Source organism: Vicugna pacos, chromosome 11 (genome assembly GCF_048564905.1).
Source record: "Vicugna pacos chromosome 11, VicPac4, whole genome shotgun sequence".
NCBI lineage: Eukaryota > Metazoa > Chordata > Mammalia > Artiodactyla > Camelidae > Vicugna > Vicugna pacos.
In genome coordinates, this window is record NC_132997.1 from 52,671,497 (window position 1) to 52,698,438 (window position 26,942).

The 26,942-nt window shown below is 35.6% G+C and overlaps 1 protein-coding gene and 1 long non-coding RNA gene across 3 annotated transcripts in view; one reads left to right on the forward strand and one right to left on the reverse strand.

Moving 5' to 3' along the window:
* LOC140699321 (uncharacterized) overlaps window positions 1-8,919 on the forward strand; it is a 56,859-nt gene extending 47,940 nt beyond the window's left edge. For both annotated transcript variants that reach the window (XR_012077384.1, XR_012077385.1), the window contains exon 6: window positions 8,405-8,919. This is a non-coding gene — a long non-coding RNA (uncharacterized lncRNA). The remainder of the gene's footprint in view (window positions 1-8,404) is intronic.
* Window positions 1-26,942, reverse strand: part of KIFBP (kinesin family binding protein) — a 37,562-nt gene that overhangs the window by 5,888 nt on the left and 4,732 nt on the right. Inside the window, exons 2-6 of the mRNA XM_006212896.3 lie at window positions 23,683-23,781; window positions 15,402-15,481; window positions 14,905-15,088; window positions 12,334-12,418; window positions 559-674 (exon numbers count right to left, since the gene is read on the reverse strand). Coding sequence (XP_006212958.1) covers window positions 559-674; window positions 12,334-12,418; window positions 14,905-15,088; window positions 15,402-15,481; window positions 23,683-23,781 — 564 coding nt within the window. The remainder of the gene's footprint in view (window positions 1-558; window positions 675-12,333; window positions 12,419-14,904; window positions 15,089-15,401; window positions 15,482-23,682; window positions 23,782-26,942) is intronic.

The window sequence follows — 26,942 nt, forward strand, 5'->3', positions numbered from 1 at the left end:
AAGTAAACTGCCATGAATACACAGCTAAAAAGCAGCAGGGCTGTTTCCAGATATATTTAAACTAATTTTTATCAAAATACATATTTACATACTGTACAAAGTGTATAAAGATTTAGTAAGAATTATTTTCTGCCATCAAGTCACTTACAGTCTATAAAGAGGTAAAGGAATAAGATAAGACCATGAATAGGGATAATCCAAGTGCCTTAGGAAGGGTTCTATTGAGCTTAAAGGAGGGAGGTGATATCTGCAGTGGAGGGCATATTATGTCTGGAGATAATTACATGACATGAATATGATGCAGACTCCACCTCTCCCAGAGCTTATGCTCCATCCAAAGGAAAGTCTTCAAGGAAGAGGTGTTATCTGAGACAGGCTTTGACTGATGAGTGAGATTTGAAAAGGCAGAGATGGGGAGAGCAAGAAATATTTATGAGAGCATTCTGCACACCCTGAATAAGGCACATGCAGTGAGCCCAGTGAGCATAATCCCCACGTTAAGCTTTTACTCACATCCTTCTCATTTAAGAAGGAAAAGACCACTTCTGACTGTATTACCTGCATGGAAAGCTGGGCGTTCTGCATGAGAGTCAGACAGTATTTGATCCAGCATCGTGCTATTTCCCCTTTTCTTTGATGATAAAGCTCTGGCACATCTCCATCAGCATCAGTAGCTAAAACGACACAGTGTGATTTGTGTAAGTTAATGGTTACAACTGTAATTTTCTACTTGTGTACTGCATTCTTTTTTGTATCACTTCTTCCTGATTATAAAACAGGTCCTCACTGAAGCAGTGAGAAAAAAACACACCCCAAATCCCTACCTTTCAGAGGCACTCACTATTATTTCCATGTTTCTTTCTAGTTTTTTATGTATTACCTGTAGGTAAAAACTAAGGTCACCATGTATATTAAATTCTGAATACAGATATACCTCAGATGGTGCAGGTTTGGTTCCAGACCACTGCGTAGAAAGCAAATATCGCAGTAAAGGAAGCCACATGAATTTCTGGTGTCCCACTGCACACAAAAGTTATGTTTATTATACTCTACTGTTTTAAGCGTACAATAGCGTTAAATCTTAAAAAATGTACATATCTTAATTAAAAATAATTTATTGCTTAAAGTGCTAATCATCATCTGAGGCTTCAGAGGCGTAATAACCTTTTTGCTGGTTGGCGGGTCTTGCCTCCACGCCGACGGCTGCTGGCTGATCAGGGTGGTGGTTGCTGAAGGTTAGGGTGTCTGTGGCAATTTCTTAAAATAAGACACAGTGAAGTCTGCTGCATCGAGGGTCTCTTCCTTTCATGAATGATTGCTCTGTAGTATGCAATACTGTTTGACAGCATTTTGCCCACAGTAGAACTTCTTTCAAAATTGGAGTCAGTCCTCTCAAACCCTGCCACTGCTTTATCAGCTAAGTTTTATGTAATATTCTTAATCCTTTGTTATTTCAATGATCTTCACAGCACCTTCCCCAGGAACAGATTCCATCTCAAGAAACCACTTTCTTTGCTCATCCGTAAGAAACAACTCCTCACCTGTTCTAGTTTTCTCTTGAGATTGCAGCAATTCAGTGACATCTTCAGACTCCACTTCTAATTTTAGTTCTCATGCTATTTCAGCCACATCTGCAGTTGCTTCCCCCACTGAAGTCCTGAACCCCTCAAAGTCATCCCTGAGGGTTGGAGTCAACTTCTTCCAAACTCCTCTTAATGTTGGTATTTTTCACCTCTTCCCAAATGGCATCTAGAATAGTGAATCCTTCCCAGAAGGTTTTCAATTTACTTCACTCAGATCTGTCAGGGGAATCACATTTACGGCAGTGACAGTTTTATGATTTATTTCTTCAATAATAAGACTTAAAAGTCCAAAATTACCCCTTGATCCATAGGCTGCAGAATGGACGTTGTGTTAGCAAGCATGAAAACATTACTCCCACTGCGCCTCCCTGTCAGAGCGCTCGGGTGAGCCAGGTGCACTGTCAATGAGCAGTAATATTTTAATAGTAGTTTTGGGGGGGGCAGTAGTCTCAACAGTGGGCTTAACATGAGTAAACCACATTGTAAACAGAAGTGGTGACATCCAGGCTTTGTTGTTCTGTTTTCAGAGCACAGGCAGCGCGTAACAGCATAATCAGCATAACTGTTAAGGACTCTAGGATTTTCCAGATGGCAAATGAGCATTAGCTTCAATTTCAAGTCACCAGCTGCATTAGCCCCTAACAAGAGAGTCAGCCTGTCCTTCTAAGCTTTGAAGCCAGGCAGTGATTCTCTTCTCTAACTACTGAAGTCCTAGATGGCACCTTCTTCCAATCGAAGGCTGTTTCACCTGCACTGAAAATCGGTTAAGTGCAACCACCTTCCTTAACGATCGTAGCTAAAGCCTCTGGGTAAGTTGCTGCAGCTTCTGCACCTACACTGGCTGCTTCACCTTGCACTCCTGTTATGGAGATGACTTCTTTCCTTAAACCTCATGGACCAACCTCTGCTGGCTTCAAACTTGTCTTCTGCAGCTTCCTCACCTCTCTCAGCCTTCACAGAATTGAAGAAAGTTAGGGCCTTGCTCTAGATGAGCCTTTGGCTTAAGGGACTGTTGTGGCTGGTTTGAGCTCCTATCTAGACCCCTAAAACTTTTTCCGTATCAGTGTTAAGGCTGTTTGCTTTCTTATCATTCATGTGTTCACTGGAGTAGCAATTTAAATTTCTTCAAGAACTTTCCCTTTGCACTCACAACGTGGCTAAATGGAGCGAGAAGGAGTATCCTTTGGCCTATCTGGGCTTTCAACATTCCTTCCTCTCTAAGTGTAATCATTTCTTGCTTTTGATATAAAGTGAGAGACAGGCGACTCTTCCTTTGAACATTTAGAGGTACTGTAGGGTTGTTAATTGACTTAACTTCAATATTGTTGTCTCAAGAAATAGGCCCGAGGAGAGGGTGGAAGACATGGAAAAAGAGCCGGTCAGTACAGTAGTCAGAACACACATGAGATTTACCAATTAAGTTTGTCATCCTATATGAACACAATTTGTGGTGCCCTGGAACAATTTCAAAAGTAAGATCAAAGATCACTGATCTCAGGTCACCATGACAACAACAACAACAAATAATAATGATGAAAGTTTGAAATACAGGGAGAATTACCAAAATGTGACAAACATGAAGTGAGCAAATGCTGCTGGGAGAATGGTGCTGGTCAATGTCTCAATGCAGGGTTGCCACAAGCCTTCAATTTGTATTTAAAAAAAAAAAAAATCAGTTAAGTACAATAAAATGAGGTATGCCTGTATAGCTTTTTCTTCATATATTATAACACTAACACGTTACTCATACCATTGTCAACTCTTTATCATTTTTATTTTATTTCTTGGGGGTGGGTAATTAGTGTTTGTTTATTTTTAGAAGAGGTACTGGGGATTGAAACCAGGACCTAATGCATGCTAAGCATGGGCTCTACCATTTGAGCTATGTCCTCCCCCTACTATCAGTGGTATATTTTAATTTTTTTTTAACTGAAGTACAGTCAGTTAAACTGTCAGTTTCCGGTGTACAGCATAGTGTCCCAGTCATGCATTCACATACATATATTTGTTTTCATATTCTTTTTCATTAAAGTTTATTATAAGATACTGCACATAGTTCCCTGTGCTATACAGAAGCTTTTTAAAAATCTGTTTTTATATATAGTGGCTAACATTTGCAAATCTCAAACTCCCAAATATACCCATTCCCACCCCTTTCCCCCAGTAACTGTAAGATTGCTTACTATATCTGCAAATCTGTTTCTGTTTTGTAGATGAGTGCATAGGTTTTTTTTTTTTTTTTAGATTCCACATATGAGTGATATCACGTGGTATTTTTCTTTCTCTTTCTGGCTTACTTCACTTAGAATGACATTCTCTAGGTCCATCCATGTTGTTGTAAATGGCATCATTTTATTATGGCTGAGTAGTATTCCATTGTATAAATATACAAGTTTCTTTATCTAGTCATCTGTCAATGGACATTTAGATTGCTTCCATGTCTTGGCTATTATATATAGTGCTGCTATGAACATTGGGGTGCATGTATCTTTTCACATTAGAGCTCCCTCTAGATATATACCCAGGTGCGGGACTGCTGGATCATATGGTAAGTCTATTTTTAGTTTTTTTGAGGAATCTCCATAGTTTTCCATAATGGCTGCACCAAACTATATTCCCAGCAGCAGTGGAGGAGGGTTCCTTTTTCTCCACACCCTCTCCAGCATTTATCATTCATGGACTTTTGAATGTTGGCCATTCTGACTGGTGTGAGGTGATACCTCATTGTAGTTCTGCTTTGCATTTCTCTGGTAATTAGCAATATTGAACATTTTTTCGTGTGCCTATTTGGCCACTTGTATATCGTCACTGAAAATTGCTTGTTAAGTCTTCTGCCCATTTTTGGATTGGGTTATTTCTTTTTTTGTTATTAAGTTGTATGAGCTTATATATTCTGGAAATTAAGCCTTTGTCAGTCACATCATTTGCAAATATTTTCTCCCATTCTGTAGGTTGTCCTAATATCATTTTTACATATAACATTATATGCAATTTTTAATAATGTTCCATATGTTATCTAATCATTCTTCTAATACTAGGCATTGTTTCCAATTCCTCTATTACAAACAATTCTATAAACAGGAAGATCTGTGTGCATAAATCTGTGTGGATTTTGGATTCTTTCCTTAGGAGAGATTCCTAGAAGTGGAATTTACTAGGTCAGAGCTTACAACATTTTAAATGTTTTTGATATATACTGCCAAATAATTGTCAACAAATACTTTAGCCAACAATATGATCCTGCTCAATAAAAGCATTTTTAAAATGGTGGACATTGTCTTTTTAGCTTTCTATTTTGAAGCATAAAAATCATACATCACTGGAGATTAAGTTATATCTTTTTCTTGGATTGATCCTTTGATCATTATTTAGTGTCCTTTGTCTCTTGTAACAGTCTTTATTTTAAAGTCTATTTTGTCTGATGTAAGTATTGCTACTCCAACTATCTTTTGATTTCCGTGGAATACCTTTTTCATCCCTTCACTTTCAATTTCTGCGTGTCACGTAGCACTGAAGTGGGTCTCTTGTAGGCAGAAATATACGGGCCTTGTTTTTGTATCCATTCAGCCAGTCTGTATCTTTTGGTGGAGCATTTAGTCCATTTACATTTAAGGTAATTATCAATATGTATGTTCCTATTGCCATTTTAATTGTTTTGGATTTGTTTTTGTAGGTCCTTTTTTTCCCCTTTCCTCTTTTGTTCTCATAATTTGGTGACCATCTTCGGCGTTAAATGTTTGGATTCCTTTTCCTTTTTTGTGTGTATCAATTACAGATTTCTGTTTGCAGTTACCGTGAGGTTTTCGTAGAGCAGTCTATATTCATAGAGATGATTGCTTTAGGTTGCTGATCTCTTGGAGGTTTAGTTTTTATTAATTTTTTTTTAAGACAAGTGCCTTTTAGACTTCAACCAATCTACAATTCAATGTTAATAAAGGGAAAAAACTATTTAATTTGATAATGTACATTCCTCTAATTCATCATAGCCTCTATTCTTATCCATAATGATACACTGTCATTTAAACTATTAGTCATCTAACAGTTTTGTGATAAATTGAGAAAATGGACATAACATATTAGTTTCAGGTAAACAACATAAAAGCACCAAAGAAAAGCAACCAATAACATAACAAGGGAACTCCCATAAGGTTATCAGTGGATTTTTCAACAGAAACTCTGCAGGCCAGAAGGGAATGGCACAATATATTTAAGGTGATAAAAGGGAAAAAACCTACAACCAAGAGTATCCAGCAAATCTTGTTCAGATTTGACAGAGAGATCCAAAGCTTCACAGACAAGCAAAAGCTGAGAATTCAGCACTACCAAACTAGCTTTTCAACAAATGTTAAAGAAACTTCTCTAGGTAAAAAAGAAAAGATCACAACTAGAAACAAGAAAATTACAAAATAAAAAAGCTCACTGGTAAAGGTAGGAAATGATTTGATATTTTTTATATATTACAAAATGATCACAATTATCTAGTTAGCATCTGTCACTATACATAGTTAAACATTTTTTTCTTATAAGAACTCTTTAAATCTACTGTTAGCAAATTAAAAACATGCAATACATTAACTGTAGTTACCATGCTGTACATTACATCCCCATGACTTATTAATTTTATGATCCCCTTCACGTATTTTGCCCACCCACCTTTGGCAACCACCAATGGGTTCTCTGTATCCATGAGTTCTGTTTTTTGGGTTTGTTTTTGTAAGATTCCACATGTAAGTGAAATCACACAGTATTTGCCTTTTTCTGAGTTCACTTATGATACCAATCCATACTGTCAAAAATGGCAAGTTTTTTTTTTTACAAATCACTGTCATAACTAATATTTTTCACTTTCCAAGAAACAATTTTCACTCCTATTAAAAATGCATGCCTTAGATATTTCAAGTACCTTATCATAAACCAATGCTCATTATCATGATTTTCAGAATTGTTCCCACACTTAATACTGTGGGTTTGATTTTTTATCTGTCCTGAGCCTTCCCAAGGATGCAGAGTCCCCCCCATCCAACTCCTGAGAGCAACTTTACATATCAAGCCAGCAGAGGTCAGGTCAGTGGTCATTCAGCCCAAGCAGTGGAGTTACTAATTACAGACCTAGAACAGACTTGGAACCATCCTGCTTGGGTTTGAGTGCCAGCTTTGCCCCTATCGGTGTGACCCTGGGCAAGCTGCTGAAAAACTCTGTGCTCAGTTTCCCCATCTGAAAGTGTAGTAACAACAGTTAGTGACTGTGCTGCTAGGATGATTTAATGAGATGATGCCCTTAGAACAGGATCTGGTACATGTGGGTGATCAACACCATTACTAATCAAATTAGATTAATAAAAGGATTATTCATATAGGTTTTTAGAATACCTACTTTAACATAAGAATTCTGTAATTCCTGTCTATACATGGATTCTTTTTTTTAAACATTTTTTATTGATTTATAATCATTTTACAATGTTGTCAAATTCCAGTGTTCAGCACAATTTTTCAGTCATTCATGGACATATACACACTCATTGTCACATTTTTTTCTCTGTGATTTATCATAACATTTTGTGTATATTTCCCTGTGCTATACAGTGTAATCTTGTTTATCTATTCTACAATTTTGAAATCCCAGTCTATCCCTTCCCACCCTCTACCCCCCTGGTAACCACAAGCCTGTATTCTCTGTCCATGAGTCTATTTCTGTCCTGTATTTATGCTTTGTTTTTGTTTGTTTTTGTTTGTTTTTTTAGATTCCACATATGAGCGATCTCATATGGTATTTTTCTTTCTCTTTCTGGCTTACTTCACTTAGAATGACATTCTCTAGGAGCATCCATGTTGCTGCAAATGGCGTTATGTTGTCAGTTTTTATGGCTGAGTAGTATTCCATTGTATAAATACACCACACCTTCTTTATCCAGTCACCTGTTGATGGACATTTAGGCTGTTTCCATGTTTTGGCTATTGTAAATAGTGCTGCTATGAACATTGGGGTGCAGGTGTCATCCTGAAGTAGATTTCCTTCTGGATACAAGCCCAGGAGTGGGATTCCTGGGTCATACGGTAAGTCTATTCCTAGTCTTTTGAGGAATCTCCACACTGTTTTCCACAGTGGCTGCACCAAACTGCATTCCCACCAGCAGTGTAGGAGGGTTCCCCTTTCTCCACAGCCTCTCCAGCATTTGTCATACATGAATTCTTAAGAGGTGGTTGAAAGCAGTTTTTTCTGTTTAAACATTTGCTTTTATAACCTTGCCTATGCTGAAGTCCCCATTAAGGAAGAAACTGTTGAACAAGGTGAAGTTTAGTGTAGCTCCTAACCAAATTGTCAAATTCCAGTTTAGTAGAATCCACATTGAAATGGATTTCTCATGAATTAAAATGAGTATGTATGTTCATGTATGACTGAAGCTGTACACCAGAAACTGACACAATACTGTAAACTGACTGTACCTCAATAAATATATACACAGGGAAGGGGAAAAGGCAGTCCTGAATGGAAAGTATCGTGCAAAATAATGTTCAGAATGATGGCGGTGGTTTAATGAAGGGCCAATTATTTAATTTCATAACGAGTCCCATGTCCAGTTTTACCAAAATAGTAATGTTACGTCTGTGGAAGGAATTCCTTTATACAAAGAAATTTTTAAATTCTTCATGGTTTAAATTATTTCGATTTTCACTAGTATTTAAAAAATCCTTCATAATATGAACTAACATTTTCATCATGTTAAATTTAATGCAGTATTGTTATTAACCTGTGTACTTTCCTCTACCTCTGTAACCTTCCTTTTTCCATCAACACGGGTGTGACACCAATGCCAAGTCAGCAGGTGCTGCCCAGCTCTACAGGGAGTGAATCAAGCTGCTCGCCTCCCAAGCAACGTGGAAGCACAGCAGTGATGTAAGTCACCAGTTGGTTGGAGCGTCTCCTTCAGATGAACATTCAGTTCAGTAGAAATAGTGATTTTTAATCCCAAACAGTAAAGCCTTCCACGTGGGTTCTCTTACAAGGAAACAATGTACAATTGATTCTCATTGTTCCTAGTCATTACATTCTATAAAGTTGCTGTGAAAACTGGATTAGGAAATGCTAAAACATCACTCCTGGTAGAAATACAGGGTTAGGTTCTGATAAGCTTCTGGTCACATTTTCATCAACAGACCAATATGTAACCTAATTTTACATATGTTTCCATTTAAAGACACCTTTAATGAGTCAATTATATATTAACATTGAACTCATGGCCAACAGCACGGTAACGTGTACCTGAATGAAGCTTATCTAACACTGTATTTTCTCCAGAAGGCACATCACAACCTTCATGTGCTTAGGAACACTAGACAGCACTTCCACACTCCCCTTGGGGGGCCATTTAAATGCACAAAAATGTGAAAATTGTGGCACTAAGTAGACCATAAAAAGGATACTTGTTTATAGTATGAGAGCTGAAAAAACAAGGCAGAGGGCATTGCCTTGTTCAACCTCAGCTGGGAATGTGCACCTCAAATTCCTCACCGTCTGCAAATGACTGGAGGGGCGCCTCGAGTACTGATTTTGAGGTTACAAGTAAATCGTAACAAGTAGGCAAATTCAAAAATACGGAATCCACAAATGAGAACTGACTGTGCTTTGCAACGAGAGAGAGGGGAATGTATGAAGTCCTTAATCTTTTCAGAAATGGCTTTATAGATTTGGGTACTTGACTTCCTTAAGGTTTGGAACCAAAAGTTACTGGATTGACTACCTTACTAAAATGTGTACTGCTCAGGGGCCCTGTGCAGGCATATTACTGATTTTACAATAATGGAAAGTATCAACCTTTTTTTAAATTGAGGTAAAAGTGACATAAAGCATTTGTTACAGATATACAAGCTAATGATTCAATGTGTTTATATTATTTATAGTTAAAAGTCCTCATCACAAAAAATTAGTTAAGATCTACTCTCTTAGCAACTTTTAAATAAGTAATACAATATTAACCATAGTCACCATGCTGTACATTATATCCCTGACTTAATTATTTTATAACTGAAAGTCTGTACCTTCCTCTAAAAGATTTCCTTTCTATAGATGAATATTCCATTGTGTGTGTGTGTGTGTGTATACACACACACTTTATCCATTCATTCATCAACAGACACAGGTTGCTTCCATATGCTGGGTGTTGTAAATAACGCTGCAATGAATGAGGGGTGCACATATCTTGGCAGGTTAATGTTTTCATTTTCTTTGGATAAATAATCAGCCCTCAGTATCCAAGGGTTCTGCATCCAAAGATTCAGCCAACTGTGGACTGAAAATATTTTTTTAAATTCCAGAAAGTTCCAAAAAGCAAAACTTGATTGTGCTGCCAATTATTTATGTAGTATTTACACTGGGTATATGCAAATACTACACCATTTCATATAAGGGGCTTGAGCACTCGTGGATTTTTAGTATCGTGGGGGGGCTCCTGGAACCAATCTCCCATGGATACCAAGGAGGGACAACTGTACCCAGAAATGGAATTGCTGGATCACACAGCAGTTCTATTGTTAAGTTTTTGTGGAATCGCCAACTGTTTTCCAGAGTGGCTGCACCAATTTACATTCCACCAGAGTGCACCAGATTCCCTCTTCTCCACATCCTCACCAACACTTACTTCTTTCACTCTAATAGGTTTGACATATCTCCTTGTGGTTTTGATTTTCTCAAATATACATGTTAACTGTGATTTGTAAAACTAAACACTATAGATATTTGGAGACATCACATATATACTATTACAACCAAAAATGTATAATGTGAATCTTAGTGTAAGGAAACATCATGCAAACACCAACTGGTGGAAATCTATGAGATAACCAGCTTGTATTTTTTTAAACTGTCGGTGTGATTAAAGAGAAAGGCCGAGGAACTGTTCCAGATTAAAGAAGACTAAAAAGATGTGACAACTAAATGCAATATGCAATCCTGATACTCTGGTACTAGAGAAAAATTGCTAAAAGGATACTATGGGGACAACTACTAAAACAAATGTGAATTATAGATAAAAACTATAGCAATGATACATTTCCTGTTCTATGATAATGTAAGAAAATACTTTTATTTTTAGGAAATACACACTGAAGTATTAAGGGAGCCTAATGAATGCAACTGTCTCTCAAATGGTTCAGAAAGAAAAATAAAATGACTGCAAATGAGGCAAATACTAAAAATTGGTGAATATAAAAGGGCATATAGTAGTTCTTGAATTTTCTAAAGTTTAAAATGATTTCATGGAAAAACTGGATAGCAGCACGTAAATCAATGACATCAGAACACTTCCTCACTCCTTACACAAAAATAAACTCAAAATGGCTTAAAGACTTAAACGAGACAAGACAATAAATCTCCTAAAAGAAACATAGGCAAAACATTCTGACAGAAATCTTAGCAATGTTCTCCTAGAGCAGTCTACCCAGGCAATGGAACTAAGAGCAAAAATTAACAAATGGGACCTAATTAAACTTACAAGCTTTAGCACAGCAGAGGAAACCATAAGCAAAACAAAACAACCTATGGAATGGGTGAAAATATTTGCAAATGATGTGACTGGCAAAGGCTTAATTTCCAGAATATATAAACAGCTCATACAACTTAATAACAAAAAACCCAACTCAAAAATGGGCAGAAGACATCACAAGCAATTCTCCAATGAAGACATACAAATAAATGGCCAATAGGCACATGAAAAAATGCTGAATATCGCTAATTATCAGAGAAATGCAAATCAAAACAAGAATGAAGTATCACCTCACACCAGTCAGAATGACTATCATTCAAAAGTCCATGAACAATAAATGCTGGAGAGGGTGTGGAGAAAAGAGAACCCTCCTACACTGCTGGTGAGAATATAGTTTGGTGCAGCCATTATGGAAAGCAGTATGGAGATTCCCCCCAAAAAACTAAAAATTTGACTTACCATATGATCCAGCAATCCCACTTCTGGGTATATATCCAGAGGGAACTCTAATGTGAAAAGATACATGCACCCCAATGTTCATAGCAGCACTATAATAGCCAAGACATGGAAGCAATCTAAATGTCCATCGACAGATGACTAGATAAAGAAACTTGTATATTTATACAATGGAATACTACTCAGCCATAAAAAAGAATAAAATGATCCCATTTGCAGCAACATGATACCTAGAGAATGTCATTCTAAGTGAAGTAAGCCAGAAAGGGAAAGAAAAATATCACATGATATCACTCACATATGGAATCTACAAAACAGAAACAGACCTGCAGACATAGTAAACAATCTTATGGATACCAGGGATAGGGGGTGGCAAGGGATAAATTTGAGAGTTTGAGATTTACAAATGTTAGTCACTATATATAAAAATAGATTTTAAAAAAAGTTTCTTCTCAGAGAAAAAAATGTGACAATGAGTGTGTATATGTCCATGTATGACTGAAAAATTGTACTGAACACTGGAATTTGACACAACACTGTAAAATGATTATGAATCAATAAAAATGTAAAAAAAAAGTTTCTTCTGTATAGCACAGGGAACTGTGTGCAATATTTTGTAATAACCACTTATAGAAAAAATATGTAAACAAATATATGCATGTATATACATGCATGAGTGGGATATTGTGCTGTATACCAGAAGTTGACACATTGTAACTGACTATATTTCAATTTAAATAAATAAGGCAAAAAATGATTTCAAAATAAAAAGATTCTAAAAAACTATATAATGAAACATGCACAATCATACTTACTGTCTTCTGTGGCTGGGATCTTTCCAGTTTGACCAAAAATGACATTAGCAGCTGATAAACAGTGCCTGGCCTCCATAAAGCATTGCTGTTGAGGAAATAATAAATGCAATTATCACACAGCTTATTTACAACACATAGTTGCACAGTCTTTTAATATGGAAAAAACTATAAAATCAGGTAAAAAAAGCACTACTAAAGACCCTGCATAGTTACTAAACATGAAGGTACATAAGACATATTATAGTATATTATCTGGTTAAAAAGCTACCTTAAAGACTAAAATACCAATGCCCTCAAACTCTTAATAATCCAAACTGGCTGAAAAACAACTGCTAATTGAAAGTTACCTCTCCTCCAGTGATCAAACAGTATACAAGAATGGCTGTCATCCTACACTCAATGCCTCAGTCCTTCTAGGTTTAGAGATCACTATGACATCCTAGCATTCAAACAACAAACAAGATAAACTCTGATAGATTCCTGTCTTCTAAAATCTGTGGAATTTACATATAATGAGGTATCCCACCAACTTTTAAAGTCAACAGATTCCCACAGATGAACTTTATGGAACTGCTTTACCAAACAGAGTTGAAGACTTCGTAATTCAAACCTGAGCATGGTATTAACTTCTCAACACCTGAAGATCTCCTTGTTACTTAAAACACTTTGCATTTGTTACATAAGTCACAGGACTACCCAGCAGAAGTACAAAGTTAAAGTCCAACTTTTAGTTGGAAGCCACCCTCATTAAATATGCCTACTTCATAAATAGTAACACCTGATTTTTCAAGAGGATTTTTAATGGTTGACTCTGACTTTAAAGTCTGAGCATTAAATGTATCTCTCCATTATGGCAAATTCAGAAGCCATCTTGAGAAATGCTGGGTACCATGTGTAGTATTAGCCCAGCAGTATCCATAGATCAAAATGTTGGTGTTAAACTTCCAACACCAAAACAAAGTTAGTTTACATAAAGAAGTTTTAATTGCTGCTCTATAACCCTTCACTCATTATTATTACTTCAGCTTTATCCAGATTGACTATCTGCAAGTGACCACTGTTAGAAAACAGTGAATGCCCTGTGCCCTCTAGGTGGCTGGTAAATGTGGGACTTTAGCACCTGCAAGGTAGAGACTTGCTAAGCAACAAAACCTCATGGAACCAGATGAAGATGATAGTGATATAAACGACAATTACATTTTTAAAATATATGGCTCAAATCTCTTTTTGCAGTATAACTTAACTAGTTGTAACAAAACTTATAAAACATTTCAGTAAAAAAAAAGAAGAAAAGCACAGGGTTGCAGAGGTACTCATGAAAATTACTGCATGCTCTACATAAGCAATGCTTAACAACTTTAAATTTTTAATTATACTTTAAATTAATATCTAGATAGCTTAGTACTATTAGAGTCTATAGAGTTTTAAGTGTTAATCAAAATCACAGTGAGTATGTAATTTTAAAGTTGCTAAACAAAGGGCCTCTAGAAGCTACTAAAAAAAAGTGCAACAATTTGATGATGACCACAATGAAATGGATTCATGAGATTTAGATTTAACTGAGTGCTCTGATATATGCAGTAGCGTTACTTACACTCTTGATCTTAGACCAAAGTCCTAGAAGCGATGCTGCAGTCACCACAGCCCTTTCTCTCCTGCTAATAGCTTTTCTGAATGAAATTCTGTGGGACAATACTTTAAACATAGGGCGCATTTACAGAACCAGCACTAACAAGATACTTAGAAAGGATAAAGGCCCAGTAAGGATATGGCAGCAGGTAACCAGATATCTAAAAAGGAACTCTGATAAGCAAAGAATTACCAAAATTTCAGATAGGTTTGTGAGTTAGAAATACAAATTAAAGTAATTTCTATTGCTGAGAAATCTTGAGGATTAATAGAAAATCTGGCTAAGAAAGGTGGCATTAAAGTGTTTTAGCATTAAAAACTCTAAGGGCTAAAGGAATAAAGTGGTCAATTAAGAGTACACCAAAATGATTCTGAACAATTTTGAAAACTAAGAGCTAAGAAGCTCAAATCTGTCCCTGTGTAATACTCCAGAAAAAAATGTAACAATGTGGAATTCTGGAACTAAGCAGAGATAGTCCCAACATAGAAAACTGACTATAGAAGAGTTAATTCTAAAGAATAACTGAAATGTATCACATGCTTTTATCAAAGCCCACATTTAACAGTCAACTTCCTCAGACAAATTCTCAGTTACCAGATTACACCACTGCATAAAGATAAAGTTAAATCTGCAAGATAAAATCTGCATCTTAAGGTAACATCTCACTAAAATAAATTGAGATAGTCTGCCTGTATCAAAAAAGAATTGGTCTTAGGCAACATGAAACTTTACGGGTGTGATAAAACTACTGTAAGATTCAAAAGGATCAATGCAACTAAAGCTACAAACTTTAGTACTCTGGCAAACTGGGTAGCATTTTTCTGTTCAGTTTACATCAAAATACAAGCTATCTGTTTTTAAAACATGATGTTTTCAAGGTCCTTTTGGTTCTATTTTTATATATTGGTAACTTTGTTAGATAACTACTTTGAGAAGCTTACCTTATTGATGTAAAATTGTGACAAGGTAGCAGCATTAATAGCCCACTCCACAGGATGGTAGGCATTGTGCTCAAGCTGGCGTTTTAGGGTACTGTGGCAGTAATGAGCAGCCTTCTCAAACATCTCCAAATGTTGGTAGACTTGAGCCAGGTAATACAGGTTATGAGTATAAACCTTCTCAAATCTATGAAGGAAAAAATATTTGCATAACAGTTTACAGTTATAAGGAACTTTCATTATCTTTATCTTGATTCTCCCACCAACCCTTTCAAGATGAGTATATTACATCTATTTGACAGATAAGGAAACTGAGCCTCCGATGTGAACAAGGTAACATATCTAGGAAGTGGCAAATGAACGTTTTAATCCATGTCAGAATCTGCATTCTATAACCCTTGAGTGCCTTGAAAGAGAAAACATTGTGCTTTTTTTTGAGCAATTATCTTATCTACACTACGTGGAAATACCTGTGACGGCTGATTTCTAGACCTACTCACCTTTTTGATCTTTCTTGTTCAGCTAGTTTCTCTTCTTCGGGAAGAAAGTGCTCTGTAGGATCAAGAGGAGGACTCCCAATCTGCAATTAAAAAAATGAAACTAAAATTTTACTGCAAACACCAACCGCCCTCCTCTGGAGGAATGGAGAAATGAATTTTTTTTAAATGTTTAAATTTTACTTTATTTTTTTTCACTTGTTTACTTTTATGTTATCCAAGAAGTAATTTTCTTAACCATAAAATCTGAAAGAGTCAAACAAAACAAGATTGCCTACAGGCTCACACTTGACAAAGTTTTAACTGCTACTGCAGGTGAACTTCAAATATACTAAAAAAAAAAAAACTACCATTTTGCTTTTAGAGATGTATAATTCTTTAAATATTTTAAGCCTTAATTTTTTTGTCTGGTAGAAGCTCCTTTAACAACCTACATAAGCATGACAAATAACAAAAATGTACACATCCTTAGAATAATATTGTTCTAAATTGATCACTAATGAAAATCAACTCAAAGTTTTTATAATTATTCTAATATTTTCTTCTCAGCAGAACAAGAAAAGTACATATAGATTACCCCCTTTCAATACAGGGACATTAAAACCAGTGACTCCATTGTTTACTGCCTTGGGCAAGGTCACCCAATCTCCTGTGCTTAGATGTTTCCTCATCTATAAAATAAGGATAATAACTACCTACACCTCCTAAGTTTGTTAAGAGGATTCAATGAGTTAATATGTGTACATCACTTATAATCCGATCTTAGGTCTTAACCATTGCCTCTTTCTACTGCTGTTGAGGACAGTTTCGTCTGCTTTAAACTGAATTCACTAAATTCCAAATAGCAACAATGCTTTCCATTAAAAAAATGTGATCTTACATTCTGAATGCAAACACTAAAAGCATCACCACTTGGGTTCCTAGAATTCACAGAAAATAAAAATAACTAAGACAGGAAGGAAGGCCCAAAGTAAACACAATAGATAAGCAATTCTTCACAGACCTCAACAATTTTGAGGGCTATTTTGTATGCTTAGCCCTGCCTTGATGAGGTGAATTAATCAACTTATTATTTTATGTACATACTTCACTAATGTTATGACTAGCACGCTTCATATGTAACACTAACAGTCAAATCAGTCTCTTAACTAAAAAAGTATAAAGAGTTCTACTATGTTTTACGGTTCCCTCTTAACACTCATTTTAAATGACATATTATACATGTTTGGTATCTTCACATTTTAAATGAACAATTTCATATCTAAGAGTGTGAACCTAGAATCATGTAAGGAGATAAAACATCTCAGTTTGGCTCTGTGGTGCTCTGCTCTGCTTAGCACATTAGGGGGAAAGTTAAAACACCAAGGCTGCAGAGTGACACCTTTTAAAATTCTCCAACTTGGGGAAATATTCCTCAGAAAAAAAGTGTTAAGGGCCTAGAAACACATATTCTAAATGTACATTCTAAAATTCCTTGTGGGTGTAATTAACATGTTGATTTGCTCCAATCTTTTTCCTCCAGGGGAAGCTTCTTATGGGTTGGGACCGTATTTTATTCATATTTGATTCCCTAGCATTTTGTAAATGGCACAAAGTAAAAACAAAGTCTAGTGAATTAAACTGACAAAGCAAATAGGAATGTTCAGTGTATGCATTCTGCTTACAGCACATTTCTTCTAGATATGGAAGTCGTCTCTATACTACACAGTTCTTAAAGGAACACCTCCTCACAGCGAAAAAAAAATGTGACAATGAATATATGTATGCTCATGTATAACTGAAAAATTGTGCTCTACACTGGAATTTGACACAACATTGTAAAATAACTAACTCAATAAAAAAAAGTTTAAAAAAATAAAAATAAAAAAATAAAGGAACACCTCACACTTGTATTTTAGACTAAGTCCAACTAGTAAGGGAGGCAGTAGAATACAGTGTTTAAAAGTATGTGTTGTGGAGTCGGATTATGTAGGTTGGAACCCTAGCTTCACCACTTACTAGTATGTGGTCCTGTGCAACTCACACAATCTCTTGTACATCTGTTTCCTCATCTATAAAATAAAGATAATAAAAATATCTACCTCTTAAGGTAGGTTATGAGGATTAAATGAGTTAAAATCTGTAAATCACTTATAACAGTGCCTACAACTGCTACTATAAATGTTTAAGTAAATAAAATATCAACAAGTGGGAATACATCAAACTAAAAAACTTCTGCACAGCAAAGGAAACCATCAACAAAATGAAAAGGTAACATAACAAATGGGAGAAAATACGTGCAAATCATATATCCAATAAGGGGTTAATATCCAAAATATATAAAGAACTCAATGGCAAAAAAAAAAATCCAATTAAGAAATGAATAGATCTGAATAGACACTTTTTACAAAGACATACAGATGGCAACAGTCACATGAAAAATTGCTCAACATCACAAAACTGCAAATCAAGGAAACATAAATCAAAACCAAATAAGATGTTAACTCACACCCATTAGTATGGTTATTATTAAAAAGACAAGAAATAACAAGTGTTGACAAGGATGTAGAGAAAAAGGAACCCTGGTTCACGGTTGTAATGTAAATTGGTGCAGCCACTATGGAAAACAGTATGGAAGGTCCTCAAAAAACTAAAAATAGAACTGATATGATCCAGCAATTCCATTTCTGGATATTTATTCAAAAGAAACAAAAACACTAACTTGAAAATGTATCTGGTGTACAGCATGGATGGACCTGGAGGGCATTATGCTAAGTGAAGTATGTCATACAGAGAAAGACAAATACTATAAGATATCACATGTGGAGTCTTCAAAAATACAACAAACTAGTGAATATAACAGAAAAGAAACAGACTCACAGATGTAGAGAAGGAACTAGCAGTTACGAGAGGGGAAGGGGCAAGATGTAGGTGGAGGATTAAGAGGTACAAACTATCAGGTATAAAATAAGCTATAAGGATGTATTGTACAATATGGGGAAGATAGCCAATATTTTATAATAAGTATAAATGGAGCATAACCTTTAAAAATTGTGAATTACTATATAGTATACCTGTAACATAAAATATTGTACATCAACTATAATTTTAAAAATGATACTGTAAAATAAATAAATAAATAAATAATTTTTAAAATGTATCTGCACGCCCATGTTCACTGCAGCATTATTTACAATAGCCAAACAAGGAAACGACTTAGGGTCCATCAATAGATGAATGGATAAAGAAACTGTGAGATATATATAGATAGATATAGATATAGGTATGTACAATGGAACATTCTTCAGCCATTGAAAGCGATATCCTGCCATCTGTAACATGGATGGACCGTGAGGGCATTACACTAAGTGAAATAAGTCAGATAAGGAAAGGCAAATACCAGTGATCTCACACGTGGGATCTTTAAAAACAAAAACAAAAAAAAACCCCACTTTATAGACACATAGAACAAATTAGACTGGTGGTTGCCAGAAGCAGGGGACTGTGGGGTGATCAAAAAGGGGGAAGGTGATCAAAAGATATAAACTTCCATTTATAAAATAAATAAGTCCTGGGGACATAATCTATAGCATAGTGACTATAGTTAATAATTCTGTATTGTAGATTTGCAAGTTGCTAAGAGATTAAATCTTTAAAGTCTTCATCATAAGAAAAAAATTATAAATACGTGTGATGATGATTAACTAGACGTACTGTGATGATCATTTCGTAATATATACATATAGTGAATCACGTTATACACTTTAATATAATATCATATGTTAACTACAACTCAATTTAAAAAGATTTAACATAAAAGCAATCAAATCAGCAAGAAAACACAAACTTGAGTCAATAAATGTAAAAGACACTTTCAAAAGAGAAAATATAAATGGAAATATTTTAAAATTAATCTCTTTAGTCAAAGAAATTCAAGTTAGAATGAGACCAAAGATGGTTTTTTAAGCTCTATAAGGAAAAGTTGTGAAGGAGATGAGAACTCTCATCACCAGTGGAATAAGGATATATTGGTAGTCTTTTTGGAAAGCAGTTTTATAATGTATGTCAAATGCTTAAATGGTCATCGCTCCAAATACTGAAAGGTATCACTCATATAGGGAATCTAAAAAAAAAGCGAACTCCTAGAAGCAGAGAGTAAAAGGGTTGTTGCCAGGGGCTGAGATGATGGGGGAGATGAGGCAATGTTGGTTAAGGGTTCAAACTTCCAGTTATAAGATAAATAAGTTCTGGGGATCTAACGTACAATATGCTGACTGTAGTTATTAGCAATGCTGTATTGTATACTTGAAAGTTGCTAAGAAAGTAAATGTTAAATATGCTCACTGCAAAAAAAAAAAATTGTGTGAGGCGATGAAGCTGTTAACTAACTCTATAGTGGTAATCATTAATCATTTTGCAATATATCTGTGAATCTAATTATTATGTTGTACCCCTTAAACTTAAACAATGTTGCACATCAATTATACCTCAAATCTAAGAATGAATGAATAAATGAATTTTGAAAATCCCTCTGGCTTATAAGATTGTGTCTCTTTACCACCTCTACCCAAAACCTACTAATGAATAACCCTTTGTAAGTACAGAATACATTTTCTTTTCTAGTATTCTGTATTTAAGCAATTTTATGAAGAAAAAGAATACATTTATTTCATTTTTTTCTTTTTTAAAATTGAAGTATAGTTGATTTACAATGTTTCCAGTGTACAGCAAAGTGATTCAGTTATATATATATATTTATTCTTTTTCAGATTCTTTTCCATTGTAGGTTATTATAAGATATTGAACATAGCTCCCTGTGAATCCATTTATTTTAATACAGTAATGATTTAACTATAATATTACCTTGGAAGGCAACATGGTAGAGTAGAAAGAACAAGAGTTTGGGATCAGATAAACCAGATTTAAATCCTGATTGTGTCACATAGCATATGTTAAATTCACAAACTCCTTACCTAAAAATGGAAATAATAGTACCTCCTTCATAAAGTTGTGGTGAGAATAAAACAGTCTGCTTAAGCATTCAGTAAACATTAGTTTTTTTATTAGTTACATCTTCTAAAACTAAAATGTTAGTTTTTATATATCAACCAGTTTATCTTTGCAGGGTTTTACCATGGAAAAATGTTAATATAGTTGTAATCTAAGTGTACTTTTTACATGCATCTTCCATGTATGATGATTCAAATATTTAACATTTTAATAGTTGTATCATATTCCCTTGCTAAGAGAGTACCATAGTTTATTTAACCATTCTGCAATTACTGGATATATACAGCATATATCTAGTGATTTTGCATTAACTACTTCATTATCTGATCCCCACAACAGTTTTGTATTGTTGAGATGGGAGGGTTATCCCCATCTTACAAATGAGGAATAGGTGGCACAGAAAGTTCGAATTCCCCAAAGTCAGTTAATTATAACCAAACTAGAAATTCCAGGTCTCCTATCTTCAAATTCAGTGATTTCCCGCCCCATTTAGCTCTCTCCTTTACCTAGAACTATAATTTGTCTATAGATTTTTTTAATGACATTCTAAATTCTGCCACCATTAGGTCAAAAATTTATGAAACATTAAAAATAGTTTTACTCAGAATTATTATACTGATTAATAACAAACAAGTAGAAAACCAGATAAGCAATTATACTTCTCCAACTAAACACTATCTTACATATTTTTACACTGAAACCATCCATTAAATTCACTCAAGCATTCACACAGTAGTAATACTGTTCTTTTTTTTGGTTGATCTGGATGGCCAAGGTGGAATATTTGTTATTTCAAGATAATAGAAACTGTTATCTAGATGCTGCAATGAATACAGTAATAAAAAAATATCCTTGTCATCATGGAGCTTACATTCTAGTACTGAAGATGGGTGATAAATAAATCACTAAAATGAACAGTATTTTAGATGGTGATAAGTGTGAAGCAGAAAAATAAAGCAGGAAAAGGGGATAGGAAGTGTTGGTGGGGGCTGGTTTGCAGTAACAGATGTAGGAGTAGCCAATGAGTCCTCCACCAAAGACTCATTTGAGACATCTGAGTCAATATCTGAAGGAAATGAGGCAGTAAGCCAGGTAAGATACGTAGGGTAAGAGCAGCATTAGTAGAGGAAACAGTTAAGTGCAAAGGCCCTGAGTTGGGAGCCTCTCCGGTGTCTTTTAGGACAGCAAGAATGCCAGTGTAGCTAGAGCAGAATGAGACAGGGAGAAATAGTAGATGAAATTAGAGAAGTAATAGTAGCCAGAGCAGATAGTAAACTTGCAGGTCTTCACTGATCTTTGGAGTCTACTGAGTAAGATGGGAAAGCCAGTGAGAATTTTGAGGGAAGGTATGATATAATCTAATCTACCTTTGAAGAGGAAGGGTGGGGAGGGATAAATTAGGAGCTTGGGATTTACAGATACTACTATATATAAAAAGATAAACAACAAGGTCCTACTGGATAGCACAGGGAACTATAGTCAATATCTTGTAATAATCTATAATGAAAAAGAATATATGTACATGTATAACTGAATCACTGTGCTATATACCAGAAACTAACCCGACACTGTAAATCAACTATACTTCAATTAAAAAAAAAAAAAACTACAGAAACAACCTCAGGAAGAGATGATGATAGCTTGGATGGTTTGATTCTAGACACAACTTACAAGGGAAGCCAACAGGATTTGTTGATACATTAGAGAGTGAAGATATGAGACTCCAAGGTTTTAGGCCTCAGCAACCGAAGAAAGAAGTTGGTGTTTACAGCAAGGGCAGTAAGGAGGGGAAAATTATCAGAAGCTCAATGTTAGACAGAAGTTTTAAAGATACCCACCTACTCCATAAAGAGAGCAAATGTCAAGTCAACAGTTGGACAGACAAGTCTAGCATTAGAGAGGTATAGACTGGAGATATAATCTGGGAGTCATCAGCATAGAGGGGGTATTTAGAACATGGGAACAAATGTGGATGGAAAGAGAAGACATCCAAACACTGAACTCTGGGTACCCCATTGTTCAGAGGTTAGGGAAATACGGAAGAAGCACCAAGGACTGAGAAGAATGAAAAACAGACAAGTGGAAGCTAAATAATTGTGCCAAAAAAAGACTAAGTGTGCCAAATGCTACTGACAGGGCAAATAAGATGAGGACTAAGAATTTATCACTGCGTACAGCAATATATAAATCACTGGTGAGCTTGATGAGACACTGATTCTTAACTCTGAGTTATTTAACTGGGTGCTACAAGTAGGCTCAAAACAAAGTTAATTAAGTCAATTTTAGTTTTAGAAAACTGCTGATTTTTTAAAAAACAGACTTCATTTTTTAGAGCAGTTTAAGGTTCACAGAAAAGCTGAGTGGAAGATATAGAGATGTCCTGTACACCTCCTCGCCCCCAAACACATAAAGCCTCTTTCAGATTGCCAAGTTTTAGCAGGTAAAACGTAGTAAGGAAAAGAATAGTAACACAGTGGTGTTAAAAAGTTCACCTTTGTAGGACTGTGACCCTCTGGAGTAAAAGTTTTCAATCTAGCTCCCTAGAGCCCGAGAAGTTCTACGACACCTATTCTGGACCACCACAGTGGAGAGGGAGGAAGCTATCTCTAGTCGATTGGGCTCAGGGTTCTTCTGACCTGCTTAACCAGAGCTGCTCCATCAGTTTTTACATATTGCATTTCAGAAGGGATTCACGGCTTTAAAAAGTCATTGAAAACCACTGCTCTGAAGTAGTGGTTCTCAAAGTACAGTACCCAGGCCAGCAGCAGCAGCATCACCTGCTTCCTTGTTAAAAATGCAAATTCTCAGATCCCACCCAGACCTACTGAATCAGAGCTAGGAGTGAGCGCTGTGTCTTAACAAGCCCTCCAGGTGATTCTGACGCATGCTGAAATTTGAGAACCACTGCCTCAGAGATTTCAGATATTTTGCTTAAGTAGTTGTTTGCTTTCCTTTAAGCACTGCTATTCTCAGTGGAAATCAAAATATAATTTTTAAATTATAAATGAAAATATGCATGTATCAGTATCTTAGGATAATTATTAGAATAATATTTCCTATACAGTTGTATTTCAATTAAGATTGCCATTAGACCATTCCAAAGGTTATTTTTAAGAACCCTAAAGTCTGTAATATAAAACAATTTCAGCTATTAGGTGACTACCTAGACAGCACTATAGCATGGTCCCAAAGTATAATGAAAAGACACATTCTAATATTATAAGTGAAAAATTCTTTACATCAATTCTTGACTCATTTTAATCAAAAATTAAAATTTTTCTGACATGCAACATACCTCTTTCATATACTGATTATATAGTGCTTCTGATGATTCTAGATAAGCTTGCGCAGTTTCAATTTCTTCTCTTTCAGACCACAAGATACCCAGATTATTCTGAAAAATAAAAGAGAAATACATAAAATTTTCAATTAAAGCAATTTTCAGTTTCAAAGTCAACAGTTACCTATCAAATAGTACTCGGGTCCAATTAACAATGAATTAATTATTCATAATACTACTGTCCTTATGCCATGGTAGGCAGCCACGAAGATGGATTCCCCAGTAATTCCTGCCTCCTGATGTTCATGCCCTTGTATAATCTCTTCCCCTTAAATCTGGGCTGGATTTAGTGACTTGCTTCTAAAAAGCAGAATATGGCAAAAGTGATAGAAGGTCTTTTCCAAGATCAGGTTACAAAACACAGTGGTTCCGTTTTGGGTGTTCCCTCTCGCTTGTTCTCTCTGAGGGAAGCCAAAGCCATGTTCTGAGCCACCCTATGGATAGACTCACGTGGCAAGGAACTAAAGGAAGGTCAACAGCCAGCAAGGAATCCAGGTCCTCAGATCAACAGCCTATAAGGAATGAAATCCTGTCAACAATCACATGAGTGAGCTTGGAAGCAGATCCTCCTCCAGTTAAGCCTTCAAGTGCAGCCCCCGCAGACCAACAATCTGACTAGACCTTGAGCCAGAGACAACTAGCTAAGCCATGCCTAGATTCCTGATATAATAAACTTGTTGTTTCAATTGAGGGTACAACATTACACAGCAATAGATAACTATTAGACATAGAGACAAAGATGAGCTACAAACATAATGCTTTCAAAACATCTATAATATCCTCCAGAGATCTCTTTGAAAAAGGAAACGTTCTCAACACGCTCAAGCAAGCCTGAAGGGAGATAAGTGTTCCAATTCCAACAATTCAGATCATATGGTATGAAAAATCTGAAGATGCTATATGGCTTCATCATAAATCAGATTCCTAATGTTTACCATTTCAAACAAGGCATTTGTTTATATTTTCCTGAGTTCTTAAAAATATAGCCTTATAATTATATCCAATCAATAAAATAATTTTTCATTTGTAGTGTCTTTTCTGGTACTGATCACTTCCTTTTGATTTCCATAGCACCAATTTCCTGCTGCTATCATGAAAGCACTAAGGAGAAGCTGCTTAGATTTAGGGTTATACCCTTAATAACATTTTAAAAACTAAGCCAGTTCTCCCCCTGCCACATGATTCTCTTTATCAGGCTCTGTACAGGGCAAATCAGGCCTACTGAGATGGTCAGAACTCAAGACTATCTTCCCTTCAGACAATGCGGTTAGTCTGCATCCCAACCCTTGTGATAGTCTTTCAGGCACAGGGATACTTCTGAGGCTGGGCTTCTGCCATCTTTTGCTTACTTCCCTAGGGAAGGGAACAGGATAAGGAAACAAGAGTTTTTAAAGCAAATTCTTAACTGGAGCCCAAGGATCCACAAATTATCCACGATGAGTCTATGAACATGGATGAGAAAACATTACAAATTTATTTTCACTATATCCTAAAATTAAGCATTTCTTTCAATTATGAATGCAGGAAACAAAATGCAGCAGAATCACAGCACCTAGGATTCTGTGGCCTATAGAAGTGAAAAATCTTCATATTACAGCTAGCAGATATCTCAAAATATCATTTACATTCATTAGTACTTTAAAATTATGGAGGACATTAGACGTATCATTAGATGTTACTTAATGTGTTAGGAAGCATCTGTATTACTATGAAGTTACTAATGATATCACACACATTTGTTTTAAAAAATATTTTGATAACTCCTATATTATTGGTTTCTTTTGTAACCCTTTATATTTTATTTTGTAAATTTGAAGATCACTGTTCGATGAAACACAGGCTTCTTAAGACTGCAAAAGGAGCACATGGCACAAAAAATCTTTAGAAACCCTATAATTTAAAGGTGGCATGATCACTGCCCCGGAGCACAGACCTCTTGTCTGGCTTCACATAATGTATCTATTCTATAACTTGTATCTATTCTATAACTTTTTTTAAAAGTGGCTTGAACAGTCCTCAGTGTCTGGGACTGCAGGTCATAGTGATAAATTAGTGAGACTCTAAACTAGGCAGTTCTCTCCTCTATATTACTTACGCAGTCCTTTGCAGCATCTTGGGGAAGCTTAAAGGGCTCTACCCCACTACTAATTTACTGATTATTCTGCCCACCCAGCCTCAGAGAATGTAATCTCCCTTAATATTATTTCTTGAATTTAGAAATGGATCCACAAGTCACCTTTTCTCACTCCCTAGGTCAACTAACTTTTCCTCTGACAATCAGTTGTTGAGATACTCCATTTGGCCATGACACCAGTACACTGCACCTAGCCTAGACAGACTAGAGATTCACCTAGTACCAGGAACTAGTTCATCACATTTGTTCTATTTTGATGGGATGGTGAAGCATTTAGCCTCCTAGATCCAGGGTAGGCTGTGACACAGAAAGCAACAACTCTGATGTATGATAACTCTTAAACCAGGTAGAGACCCTGGACTGTGTCTAGAAATGACAAAGGTTTTTCTTTTGAACCATAACCTTCTGAGGTCCTAAAGTGCAAGGGATCTAGAATGGATTTGATTTTTCAAAATTAATAGTATTAATGTTCCTTTCAGTGTTTACTCTATAGAGACAACTGCTACTGACATTCTACATGAATGTAAACTCTATAATGCACCAGAAAGTGTATCATTCACAGACTATCATCATGTTCTTGCCCTTGGGATATCAGAATAGGTAGGGAAAAAAATTAAATATAAAACAATAACAGCTAAAAAAGTACTACTGGTGAACTCTACCAAACATGAAAGCAAAAAATAATACCAACTCTACACAAATTCATCCATAAAAGCAAAGAGGAAAGAACACTTCCCATCTCATACTAAACCAAAAACATAACAAAAAAAAAAAAACTACAGACTGGTATCTTTCATGAACAAAGATATAAACAATATTAACAAAATTTTAGCATATTCATCCCAACAATATATAGAAAGAGTAATATATTACCCAAGTCTGGCTTGGTAAAAACTCCAGTGGGGTTTATCATAGGAAAGAAAGGTTGGTTTAATATTGGAATATCAATTAATGTAATTCACCACATTAACAGACGACAAAAGAAGAAACAAAAACAAAAACATGATCATCTCAGATGCAGCAATGAAATAATGATACTGAGTAAAAGAAGTCAGACCAAAAGAAGAGTATACACCACATG